The sequence below is a fragment of the Cynocephalus volans genome, chromosome 8 (genome assembly GCF_027409185.1).
Source record: "Cynocephalus volans isolate mCynVol1 chromosome 8, mCynVol1.pri, whole genome shotgun sequence".
NCBI lineage: Eukaryota > Metazoa > Chordata > Mammalia > Dermoptera > Cynocephalidae > Cynocephalus > Cynocephalus volans.
The window spans coordinates 136,455,960-136,469,678 of record NC_084467.1 but is presented as its reverse complement, the minus strand read 5'-3'; the positions used below and the strand labels follow the sequence as shown (position 1 = coordinate 136,469,678).

Below are 13,719 nucleotides of genomic sequence, written 5' to 3'. Positions count from 1 at the left end.
AGCAGTCAAATGCCTGGCCTAGTTTAGATTATTAAATAATATACTATCATTGCCTACAACATATAGGCTAGGTGTTTTACATATTATTTCAACATCACAACATCAAGCCATTTCCACTGTTTTACAGATAGAATCTTGGGGCTCAAAAAAAACCTCACATCTAATAAGTAATGAAACCAGAATTCAAATTAGTCTGTTGGAATCCAACTGAACTCTAAAATCCACATACAAGAGATCAGAAGATATATGCAAAGTTAAGAAACAGTCATAGACCATTATAGGTAGCATAAACATTACCTTTAAAAAAATAATAATAAATAAAAAATAAATCAGAAGAGGGGGACATCAGCATTAAAAGTATAGGAAAAGGAGAGTCTCTAAACAAAAACAATGGTAGCACATCCAAGCATCATCCAGGGAAGTAGATACCCCTAACCAAGAACCTGATCCATCCAAACACCAGGATGATAGCCAGGTAGAATAAATAATTGAATCATTAACTCTCTCTCTAATTACATGCTCAGTCAGCCACCTCCTGGTTATAATTTATCTCCCCTCAGAGCTTGGTGGCAGAGAAAATATATTTTGGCCTAGAATGTGAACTCTAGGTACATTTCCCGTTGTAAGTAATTTGGTGCAAATTACTCCCTTGTGAGTTTCTTAATATCATTCAATCATTTAATTATATACTATTGCCAAAGCCACATCAATCCAAAGTAGTTGAAAAGACCAAATTCTGATCAGAACTTGGGCCACAGTGAATTCACAAGGTAAAGACATTCTATGAGGCTTCTTGGCAGCCAGTCAGATGATGTTCCCAAGCAACATGCTAACCTCAAATGCACCCTCTATTCAAATTCCATCAGCATCTATTAGTCCCTGCAGCAAAAGTCCTGACAGTTCTTTCTACCAAATTCCTCTCAAATCTATCCTTCCTCTTCGACCCTCTTCCTACTTCAGAGGAACCACAGTATGGAAAACCCACACAGTGATAAAAGAATGGAATTTGGAGTTAGACCTAAGTTCACATCTTGACTCCACCAAAAACTAGCTGTGTAAGTTTGGACAATTACTTAAATATGAGACTCTATTTTCATATAAAATGGGATAAACATCTATATCAACAGGACTGTTGTAATGATTACATGACATAATTCATTCAACAAATTTGTGAGTTGCTATTTGAGAGACATCGCACTAGATGCTGGACGCTGACAGGTATCTACTACTCTGCTTGATACACAGTAAGTATTTAGTAAATGTTATATATTATTACTGTCATATTTCATCAAATCTAAAAGACACCATTATTTTATGTGCTTTTAAGAATGAAAAAATGTCTGCCAATTAAACTATGACAGCATTAACTAGAAGACATATCCTGATTTCAGATGTTAAAATGTGAAAAAAGTATATATTAAAATTGATTAAATAAGGTATTAATTCAAGCCTTCATTATCTTCAGCTAAACTACTTACTTTTCCTGCCTTTGGACCTGCTCTCTCCAATACATCCTCCAGGACCTAAATTATACATCTCACTTTGCACTGACCCCTCCCCCAATCTCTTTTAAATCCTTGATGGTTCACATCCAGGAAAATATTTAAACTCCTCAGTATGGTATTCTAGGCCCTTCACCCTTTGATCCCTCCCATCTCACCTTTTCAACTTCACCCCACCAGCTCTCCAATGTATCCACTAAACCAGATTTTATGAACAATGTTTGGATACTTCCACCTGTCTATGCCTTTGTTCAATATTACTTTGTCTCAATTGTCCCCAGTGCCTTTTCCCCTATTCCCATATTATAAAATCATACTCAGTCTCTTGTACCCAATTCAAATACCACTTCAGGAGAGACTTCCAAGATGAATGCCTTTGCTCTCTAGGGTAAAATCAACTAGCCATTCCTCTGTAACATAATCATAGTATACTATGATTAGGAGACTACCCAAGTTAAGAGCTCCTCTAAGGCAGATACTAAGTTTAACTTATTACATCTCCAGCACCTTGCATGATCCTGACAGTAAAACACCATGTTAAGAATCCAGTTTCTGAAATAAAACACACCTGTGTTTGAATTCTGGTTCTACCACTTGCTACCTAGGTGACCTTGGGCAACATACCCAATCTAAAACTCTTCTTATAATGGGGATAACAAAACCTACCTTAGAGGGTAAAGCTTAAATGGAAAATGTCTGGCACACCAGAGTACACAATAAACATTAGTTGTTATTATCATCATTACTGTTTTACTACTAAAAAAAAAAAGAAGAAGAAAAAGGGAAAAATAAAAAAATTAAAAAATTAAAAAATAAAAGAAATAAAAAAAAAAAGAAAGAAAAAAGGGAGGAATTGGTTTAATACATATTCTGACTTGATCTCCAGTCTGACTTTGGCTTGGCAACTTGGGTTTTAGGAGCTGTGGGATGTACTCTTCGTATATAAGTAACACACATAACCTGTGCCAACATTCAAACTCAGGGGAATGGCCAATTCGTTTTTCATCCTCCCCAAGTCTTGCTTTCCTCAGTCTTGCTAACCCCTCAAGTCTTACCACAATTCCTCAGGTCTTAACATAATTCCTCAGTCCTGTGTCCTCACTCAAGAGAGGTTTCTACTTGAGATCATACCTAAACGGGGCAGTAGCTAATTTTCTGTATTGAGAAAACAATAACATCTTTAAGATCAGAGCCCAATAATTTTTCTGGTCTTTTAATTGGCATACACAATATCTATTTTAGGCTGTTAATGTGATTTAATTGATTAGATTCAGATAAATGTATTAGTCCAGAGCATCTGAGTAATCGTTAATAATCCCTATGACTCATACAAAGAAAATTCATCCTTAAAATTTAAAAGCAAAGAAATGTTTATACCGTGGTGATAAGCCTCAGCAAGTTACAGCAGTGAGCAGAAAGCCAATATTCCTACACCAGGCTCTGTTATCAGCTACTTTTAAAACTTTTACCACGTCTTGGTTTCTCTGCTGTAACTCATCTGTAAAACAAAGGGGTTGAGAAGGTCTTTTTCAACTCTAAAACTAATTCTAGGATTAAGAACTAAAATTAGATTTCCACTAAAATCTCAAACTCACTTAAAGCCACTCAGACACACCTAAGAATACATATGTGAATTTCACCTCAATTAAAAAAAAGAACACAGAGGCACAGTCTATAACTGAAATGAATACAGGCTACAAGTGACTGGGAGAACTAATTTACTTCACAGCCACATAACTGTTCTCACCTGGTTTTCTTACTAGATAGAAGAAGGTTAAAAGCAATCTATTAAAACAAATACCACAGATAATAGAAGTATTAGCTAAAATCAACAAAGCCATTTTCCAAGAAAACCTGAATTTGACAAGCCTTGAGGCTTGGTTTTCTCACCAAGATACTGTTAATCAATCATTATCTAATACCATTGATCACTATAGGAAATATAATTTTACTAGCAAATATATTGCTCTTACTATGTGGCAGGCATTATTCTAAGCACTTTTCATACTTTAAATAATTTAATCCTCACAACAATCCTATAAGAACTATTATATCCCCATTTTACAGATGAGGAAACTGAAGCACAGAAAGGTTAAGTGATTTGCCTCAAGTCACTCAGCTGGTAAACTGGTGGAGCTGGAATATGAACCTAGGTATGGCTTCAGAGTTTGTTCTTTGTATGCACTGTTAACATACTAACATATGATATGAAATAATGAGCAATAAAATGAATCAGGATGATTATGATAACTCAGACACTAACCAAGCCATGTGACCTGAATCACCTAACCTCTCTGGACCTCATTTCCCACTTAAGTAAGTAAGGGAATTGGGCTAAATAATCTCTAAAATTCCTTACAGGTCTAACATTCCATGACCTTATGATCTAGAAGTCAAATGTCACAACTGTGTCACAGCAACAGCTATGTCCACTTTTATCTTCCCTTTTTTACCCTATCACTGTATCTCATTACCTTTTTCTTATGGCTCATCTTCATAAGGTCCTCTATTTACCAGCTGCTTGTCCAGTAATAGTTACAATGATAACCTTAAACGAAATACAAATTAACAGTGGCAAACTCTGTCCTACAGACTATACTATACTAATTCCAAACCATGCAGACTGAAACCTGGGACTAAAAGTAGATCAACCATTACTTCACTATGCTACAGAACAGGTGCTGTAGACAGATCAGTGGTGATCGATAACATGTCAGACCAGGCCTAAAGGTATGTATAAATGGATGAATTTATTCATTTTATCATAAATTAAGAGCATGGGTTCTTACAATCTCATCTCTGCTATTCACAGTTAGCAGTATCAATGTAATCAGTTACTTAATGGTTCTAAGACTCAGTTTCCCCATCTACAAACAGAGCTAACAACCTACCTAAACAGCTTGCTATAAGGAGAAATGTTTTTAAAGTGCTTATCACAGTGCCTGTCACAGTAAACAAAAAAATAACAGCTGCTGTTATTGCCACTACTACCACCACTGTTGTTATTTATAAAAGCAAGAGCTCCATAGTCTGACATATTTGATTTCAAATTCTGACTCTAGTTACTTACTAGGTGTTCAGCCATGAGCAAACTGACTATTCTCTCTAAGCCTGGGTTTCCTCATCAGTAAAACAGAAATAATAGGTCATCTATCCTTCAAAACTGTTGTGAAGATTAAATGAGACAACATATGTAAAGCAGCTGACACCTGGTTCCTAACTGCTCAATAAATGTTAATTACTTTCTCCTTAATGACAAGCTGACCACACTTATGATTCAATTCAAAGAAAGGAGAGTGGATCTAGGGATCAGAAGAAATCCAGGAAAGGTAACTTTCTCTTCTGTATTGTCCTTCACTGTGAGGCAGACACCAGAGAATCCTCACCCTGGGGATTCTTTTATCCTATTATATGCTTCATAAGACTAGAGATCCTTTTTGCCATCTCTAAACTATCTGAAAGAAGTCCTGTACTCTAAGGCAGCAACTCTCAAAGTATGGTTCAGGGATCATTAGGGGTCCTTGAAACCCTTTCAGGGTAACTCAAGAGGTCAAATACCACATAATAATACTACTACAATTTGCATTTTTCACTCTTATTCTTTCACAAATATTATACAAAGGAGTTTTCCAGAGACTACATGAAGTGTGATGTTTTGTCTCTGATGGGTAGTAGAAGGTGTGCGTGTGTACTCGTGTTTTAAATATTTCTCAGTTTTAATTTCTAACGTAGTATGTGTGTGTATATGTGCATATATATACATAGGTGCTGTAGATTGAATGCCCCCCCAACTTCATCGAGGCTTAATCCTCACTATAATTGTTGAGAGTAGGAAATCCTATTATGGTAATTGAGAGGTGGGGCCTTGAAGAGGTGATTAGATTCTGATGACCACGCCTAGTGAATGGATTAAAAATGGTGGTCATGAGTGTAGTTCTGAGGGGTTTAAAAGAAGAGAACATGAGAAGTTAGTCTCTTTGCCTCCACCATCTTGCCATGTTGAGACCCCTGGGTCACTGTCACCATCATTAGATGTGTTCCTTGGACTTTGGACTTTCCAGCCTCAGAAACGGTATGCAATAAATTTCATTTTCTTTATAAATCATCCAGTTTCAGGTATTTTGTTATAAGCAACAGAAACAGACTAATATAACAGGTATATATCAATACACATTGGAATCCTCAATAATTTCTAAGAGTTTCAAGTGGTTCTGAGACGAAAGAGTTTAAGAACCACTGTTCTGAGGTATAGAAAAAGCTCACAAAGCACACGGAATACTTTGTGAATTACAACTTTACAAATTTAGCCCAGTAACTCACACAATAATCTAAAAATTTCCCATTTTCCTCTATGATTACATTTCAGTCCTTCAACCTTCAAAAAATCACTTATTCACTAATTATTTATGAATAGTCACTGACAGAAGTAGATCTTAGGACTTCTCTCCTTATGTCTGGTCTAAGGTCTTTCTAATATTCAAGTTCAGCAAATAAGAGATAACCATGTTTTCTTAACCAACATATTATTAATCCTCTTGTTACAGAAAATATGAAAGCTACAGATTATGTTTACAGCAGATTAATTATACTTTCCTTTGACTTTTGGCAAATAAACAATTTTTAAAGAATTTTCTGATTGGTCCCTATAGTTACCATACTTCCTTCCTGACCAGCAGAAATAAGCAACTAAATTTCAGTCTGACAAAACAAGTCAGTTTTAAGGGTGTAAAACACAGTATCTTCAAATTTATAGCCCTGTTCCAAGTCCTTAATCTGCAATCTTCTCTTTCTATACCATTTAATGTTGAAAACACTGTTGAATGAAATACAAAACCAAAAACACACGCACACAAAATTTTTTGTGCGAGTGTTTCATTTTTTCCCTCTGTTTTTAAGGTAATGAAAGAGAAGGTAGAATTTAACAACAAATCATCAGCCTATAGAAAACAGTAGGACCCTGATAAATATTTGTCAAGTGAATGAATGATTTTTTAAGGCATTTGTTCATGAGCTTTGTCTACTTGGCTTCTTTTAGCATTTAGTAGGCAAGGAAAGACCTGAAAAGCTAAATATACTGGGCAAGAACCCTGGTGAATTCTGACACTCTCTCAATCCCACAGGCCAGTTCAATACCAGGCAACCCACAAGCCAGTCTTAGTTAATCTGTACAACCGGTGCAAAGTCTTCCAATCTATTATTATGGCACATCCTATCAAAAAAAAATTTTATTATGCACCTCAATATATGTACACTTATTTATAAATTATGTCCATTTACAACTGTGTACATTACAAAACAGAGAATTTTCTAAAATAGAAGTTTTAAAAAGATGAGACAAGGATGAAATAATTTTTACCTTTCATTTATGAATAGTACAAAAAATATTTTTGATCTAAGAAATTATGAATAACAATGCTTTTAAAGAACATAACTGAAAAGTTTCATTTTTTAAAATCTTCATTTAACATTTGGTGATACAATATTTCAAAGTTCTGGTTCAAAGTTCAGTATTCAGTTGATTTTAAAACGATAAAAAATGGCTATAAGCTGAAATATAGACCTCACAAAGACAGAATACTTATATAATAGATACTTAGGGTGAAGTTCATTGTAGATGACAGTGGATGTAAAACTTAATTTCAAAGAGTTATTTTAATTCTGAAAGTTTCTGACAAACTTCTTATCAGGTCTATCAAAATGTCATTGTTTTTAATCTGTAATTTGGCTGACAAAAAGCTAGTACTACAAGTAGAATTGTTGGCTCTGTCATTTTCTTGTTCACTTGTGCTTGCATTATTAGTATTACTGTTACGGCTTCTTTACAAGACTCTTTAAGTTATGTCCCTTTTATAAGGGTTTGTAGATAGTATTTATAAATTCATTTAACTATGCACTCATAACTGGATTAATTGCTATCTGCTGAAAGTGAACAAACAAGTGAGAAAACATTGGCAATCCTTCTGATGACCTCCTTAGCAAGGGTACTTCATCAATCCATTTATTAAATACTAGTAAAACTTTATTTCTTTTCTTATGCATAAAAATAAATAAAATTAACAGTTCTAATACTACCTTCTAGTACTCCGTGGGAGTTTGGGGTACACTCCTTTGGGGCCTACAACTCAAATATACCTGAAACCTTAGCCAGCATAACTCAATCAGTCTCTCAAATGCTTTCCAGATTAAGATTGAATTTGAAGCCAGGACTAATTTTCCAATGTCACCCCAGGTCAAATAAGATTCTTAGGTTCTTATGATCTGGGCCTTCACCCAAAAGCTGATCCAAAACCAACCTTCGGGATGGATAGACAAGTATAATCTTTCCAGGATACTCACCCTAACACACTTTACCAAGATAAGAAAGAATAGATATTGCTTCCTGTCTTTACAACATTCACTCACTCACTTAAAAAACATCTGTAAATGCCAGGCATATCACTATCACAATTATTTACAAATGTTATCTTAAATACACTATACTGTACTTTCATTGCAGAAGTGCCTGAAACAAAAAGTGTGGTTTGTGCCCCATCGGGTGGCCAAACTGGAAATTTCAAACAAGTTCCAGCAAGGCAAGTTAACCCTAACTAATCCACATAATACCTTTGGGAAACTGAAGCCTGAAACACAAGTGTTCTCATGGGAGAGTTCTATAAGTGAAAATCATAGTAATGTTATGGCAATGATTCCTTATACTTGAAAATAAGGGAAGTGCAATATTTGCAGAACTTCTCCTTTCCCAAATCCTGCAACAAAAAATTAATCCGTGACCATCAATTTTTATTTAAGTTAAATAAAAGAGTTTCACTGGGTTAGCTTTCCATTCACAGATCCAAATCCCACCAAAAATTTTGAAGTATATTGTTACTTTAAAAGGATGCTACTAATAATAGTCCTTTAACTTGTGTCCTCTTTGTATATCAAACATAATTAAATCGTTAAAAAGCACAGAAATTTAGATCTGAATGGGTCCTTAGATAATACGGGGCTGTGAGCTTGGAAAGTATCAAGTCCAGTTCTCTAACATTACAGATGAAGAACCTTAAACGCCAGAAAGAGGAAGTGATTTCATCAGGGTCACACAGCTAGTATGACCTGACTCCCAATATTTACACATCCAGTCCTCAAGAGACTATATATATATATGAATGATATGTATACGAATGATCCTAAACCAGTGGCTTAACCTCTCTAGACCTTAGTTTCCTTGCCTGCAAAAACAAGAAGGTAGATAATCTTTAAATTCCCTTTCAGCTCTAAAATTCTGTAATTTAGAGATCTAATTATTTTAGTATCTTACAAAATGACAGTATACACTAAAAAAAAAAAAAAAAAAAAAAAAAAAATTCCTGGTTCCTGCAAAACCAAAGAAGCACAGGACCCTAGGGAAGAAAACACAGGTCACCAGCCTAAGGCACCAAATATATTTGCTTCTTTTGCTAATATTCTGTAAAATATTAACATGGTCATACCAGTATATTTGTTTGAAACTAGTCTAAGTTAATTTTGATTAATCAATTACAGAGCTCTAAAATATACAATCCCTAATTGTAAATTTTTTTTAAAGTGTTTTATAAAGATTTACTGATATTCTATTTTATATGCCAAGATTTACACTCCAGTATATTACTGGAAACAGGGATAGTCTCTGCTCATGTGTGTTTATTCTTTGTAAAAACTATTCACAAATGGATCAAACAGATTTTCTTTACATGGTTTCTCCACGTCGCTCTATTCTTGTATGCTTTATTACTCTGCCTATGAAAAACTGAATCTATGAACTCCACAACTTATTTTTTAAAACATAATAATTTTCAGGATATTGATGGTTACTATCATTAATAATTTTAACAATCCAAGGAATAAAAACCATTAAAAGTTAAATCAAAAACTTATAAACTAGAATGAACTTTGAAAAGCCCTGGCCATCTATACTCTTGTTTTATGGAAGAGGAAAGAGCCCTGGAAAGGCAAAAAGATTGTCCCCAAAGACTCATGGCTAACATATACAAGAACTAGCACTTATCATTTTACCACGTATACATAATATCGCATACGATTAAATATTAATACTATTCTGGATGTAAAACAAAATTTTCAGCTTCTATCTAATACTCTGCTTATTTCAAGTAATATTTAGTATACCAAAATGACATAAAAACCAAGGAAGCTGAACAGTTCACAGCACTAGAAAGCACTCTAGGCTAGAAATCCAGGGGAATACATCAAAATTTCACCACCCATGCCTGAAAATAAATTCGACTGTCTTTTCTACAAACTGTTTTAAGAGCATTATCTTCATATCTGAAAACTACCTATTATTGCATTATTAGAAGTTCCTTTTCTCTAACAAAGGCTAACATATCTTTTATGGATGTCCTTTTTCCTGAAATATTTTACGCTGTTAAAATTCCTGGATTCTAAAGACTCTTACACCTCTTCATTATTTTTAAAGGAACAGCACCAGTTCTTTAGAAATAATACACAACACTAAGATTCCAATCATATAATAATTTCTTTGATGGTTCCAATTTACAAAGAAAAGTACTCCTTATTTAATTTTGCCTACTAAACAATGTGTTTATCCAGGATAGGAGTCATATAGTAGGGACTCTCTACAGAATCAAATTTCAATTATCCACAATAAATGAATCTTTCAAAAAATAATTTATAAATGGCCTGAAAAGATAATGCAGTCACACATACGCTCAGGAATGTTGTCCCTCCATGATCAACCTAGAGTAACCATTTAGGAATAGTATCCAAACGGACTATGAGGAGTCCCAGACTCACTGTGGTTACTCTAGCCACAAAGCTGACTTTACAAATCAAGAGGTAACTAACCGCATTTTTAAACTAAATCTTACACTTCCCTTCCAGCTCCAGATATTCCAAATTAATATGATTCTATGAAACAGTTAAGTGTTGAAATACTTAAAATGAATCACAGCATACATGCAGCCTTCTGCCCAAATCAAACATTCCACACTACATAACTATAATATGTGCTTCAGCATGCTCGCATCCTATGCCTCCATGAAGAACTGGCAGTGGTGCTGAAAATTACTACTGGAAAGAAGAAAGACCAATACTCTTCTTTCAATAAAAACCATAATATGGACTCTAGCCAAGGTTTTAAGACGGACTGATGTTATTAGAAACAATAAATCAACAACCCTACAAGCTGAAATGTTTGTCCCTTATTTCATTCTTACTTACAATATGTGGCCACAAAACACTATAAGAAAATTAAGTAACAAGAAAGCATTAATAATTCTAGGCCTTTCATTTCTGGCAATAATCAAATAATGTACGTTACAAGTGAATTTATTTTACAGTCTTCAAGATTCTGCTTAACCTGACTACATCCCTTTCCCTCTGTTCTTCAATTATTATAATGGCTATATGAATAAACACACTGCTATTGCCTAAAACATCCTATCACTAAATATATAAAAATTAGAGAACTAAAACAGTTTAATTCATAAAATCTAGCTAGCGTATGTGTGTTCATATTGATTTTACACTCTTTGTTCCTGCACATAACATAGATGTGAATTCCTGGAGGTTACAGATAAGTCTATCTTTCTCTATCCAGGAGCTGAATTACTAGTTACTGAGAATAACCTATTGCAATGCTTAAAGCCCTTAAGGTATCTCGCCTTATAAATATATAAATGGGCTCACTATCTTTACTTTTCCCTGCATTAATGTAGGCTTCCTTATCACTATCTATTAAATACCCTCCAGGAGCTGTTATCACAGAAATTAGCAGGAAGGGAGGAGCGTGATTACTGTAATACACAGGTAAGGTGCATTGTTTACAATATAGTAATTTTCTCCCTAGCTAACAAAAACTTAGCAGAAAACCTGAAAATTAAAATAATTCTCCTCCCTCCTTCCTTTCCCTCCATTCCAAAAACAACAGAAGAGCCAAAACCAAAGATGTCATTACTCTGTATACTTCAGGCAATCAGTAAAAAGACAAGTCACCGTCTTATTAACAACAGAACAGTTGATTACAATCTATTTGCAAACTATAACCACTGAATAAGTGATACACACTAAAATCAAATTTCAACCCTATTACAAAGCCTTTGTCAACGGTGGACAAGTGGGAAAAAGCCGAAGGGCTCTGTGGAATGAAGGAAATCACTGGAGGGGTTCATCTCTGAAGAAAAGGATTCTTTGGTGAGAGGTGAGCGGAGAGACAAGACCTAACCTTGGTGATGGAGCGCCCAGGGTGGGGACAAGAGGCTGGGGTGAGAGCGGAGGGAGGGACTGGCGCGGAACTGCTGCGACTCCCCCACCTGCAGCTCGCCCTCCCACCACTATTCCCCAGCCCCGTCCGGAGCTGCGCCCTTCCTCCCGGCCGGCCGCCTGCATATCCGTTACCCCGGCGGCAGCGGGGCCGCGGGGGAGGGGAAGGGCAGAGGGGCCGGCCGCGGCGGGGATGCCGCAGTGGCTCCCCGCGGCAGCCGGTCAAAGTCCGCCCGGGCATGGGGAGGCAGGAGCGGAAGGTGGTGGTGGAGGTCAGGGCTAGCGAGATGGTGGCCCCCCACACCCGGGCCACCGCCGGTACCTCATACTGGATATACTGCTTCCTCCACTCGGGAGTGATGTGAGCGGAGAGGTGCTCGGCGAACTTCATCCTGCCGTTTCCCCTTCACTCCCACTCGGGTCCAGCAGCTACAGGCGGCGGCGGCGGCAAAAGCGACTCCGACTCCTCCCCACATGGGCCCAGGCGCGGCGCGGCGCTGCACTTCTTTCCTCCGCCGCCGCCGAGGTCTCCTCAGAGCCGCCCGCCCGCCATCTTCCTCCTCCTCTCCATAGTTCCGCCCCTCCCCGCCCACTAGACGTCATCGCCATGGTAACCGCCTACGCCGCCTCCGAGAAGGGAGCGGTAAGGGGCGGGGTTTGGGGGACATTCCTTAAGACCCCGCCCCTTCTGGGCCGGACGTGCTGGAGGCACCTCCCCTGATCGCTTCCGTCTGGCTCCTGTTGGCCTACAGCTGTGCTCTATCGCCTGCCTGCGAAGCAGCAGTGTTGTTATTGCAGTTAATATTAATACTGTAGCAACAATAATCCACACAAGGAGTTTATATTTGCAAAGAACTGTGCAAATATTTTTCCCTTTTAATATTCATTTCTCACAAAATCTTAAGAATGGCTCAGCATTAATCCAAACTGAATAGCTAAAACAGATGAATAGTTAAGGGTCAAATGTATTTAGAGGAACGGTATTTTGCACGCTCTAGGTGCTCAATAAATGCTTGTTAAATTTAATTAAAGACGCCAGTGCCAAAAATTGTGTGCTGCTTCTGAATTTCCGTGTAATTGTCTAGCCCCAGGGCTACTAGAAAGGCTCATAACAACACCTGAACCCAAACCAGGCCTCAGGGGTACCAGCTGCACCTGTGACTGAGCTTCCTGGGAGTTGGAGGTGAAGGTTGGGAGAGAAACAAATGTTGGGAGGAAAGACAATCCCCTAGAAGTACAGTACCAAGCCCACCCCGGTGAGACCAGAAATAGGCCCAGCATCCAGAGTGAACTGTCCCTGGGGAACATGGGGAAGAGATCACTCACACAGCTCAACACTACACTGAGTGTGGGAGTGATTATCCCAGAGTACCTGATTTGGTGGAAGAGCCCTAGATAATAAGATTTATTGAGCACACCCTGTCCCTGTACCAAGCGCTATTGTAAACATCTTACATGTACTTTGTCCTTTAATTTTCACAATTTTGATGAGACCTAAAGATTTGCTTAGAGGACTACTATGCCTGTGACAGTATTCTGTCCCCAATATCTGCTGTTTGCTTTTTTTTCTACGTGAATTTTTCCCTTTTTCCTTCCCCTTAATTCATGCCAATAATTGTTTCCTTGGAGAGGGATGATGCATGATGGAAAATAGGCATAGGCTATGAGTCTTTCTGTTTTTTGTTGTACAAAAGCCTCAATCTCTGCAAAAAGTGTAATCAGGGTCAAAAATAAAAAAAGAAGAAAGTGAGGACTCCTCTCACATCAGCCCCCTACCTCTCTATCCACCGTAAAGAATCTCCTCTACTGGAGGTAAACATTGCCAGGAGAAAGAGACTGGCAGAACAGAGAGCTATGCTACCAGGAAGGAGGAACAACCACAGAGAGGAAGCGGCTGCATGGTGTGCCTAGGAAAACAGAACCAGGGGCAGCTGCAAGAGAAATTCCTGGGCCTTTA

General features: G+C 37.3%; 1 protein-coding gene across 1 annotated transcript in view; it reads right to left on the bottom strand.

Moving 5' to 3' along the window:
- Positions 1-12,314, bottom strand: part of XPR1 (xenotropic and polytropic retrovirus receptor 1) — a 232,509-nt gene extending 220,195 nt beyond the window's left edge. Inside the window, exon 1 of the mRNA XM_063104379.1 lies at positions 12,085-12,314. Coding sequence (XP_062960449.1) covers positions 12,085-12,153 — 69 coding nt within the window. The 5' untranslated portion in view covers positions 12,154-12,314. The remainder of the gene's footprint in view (positions 1-12,084) is intronic.
- Between the last annotated feature and the right edge of the window lie 1,405 nt (positions 12,315-13,719).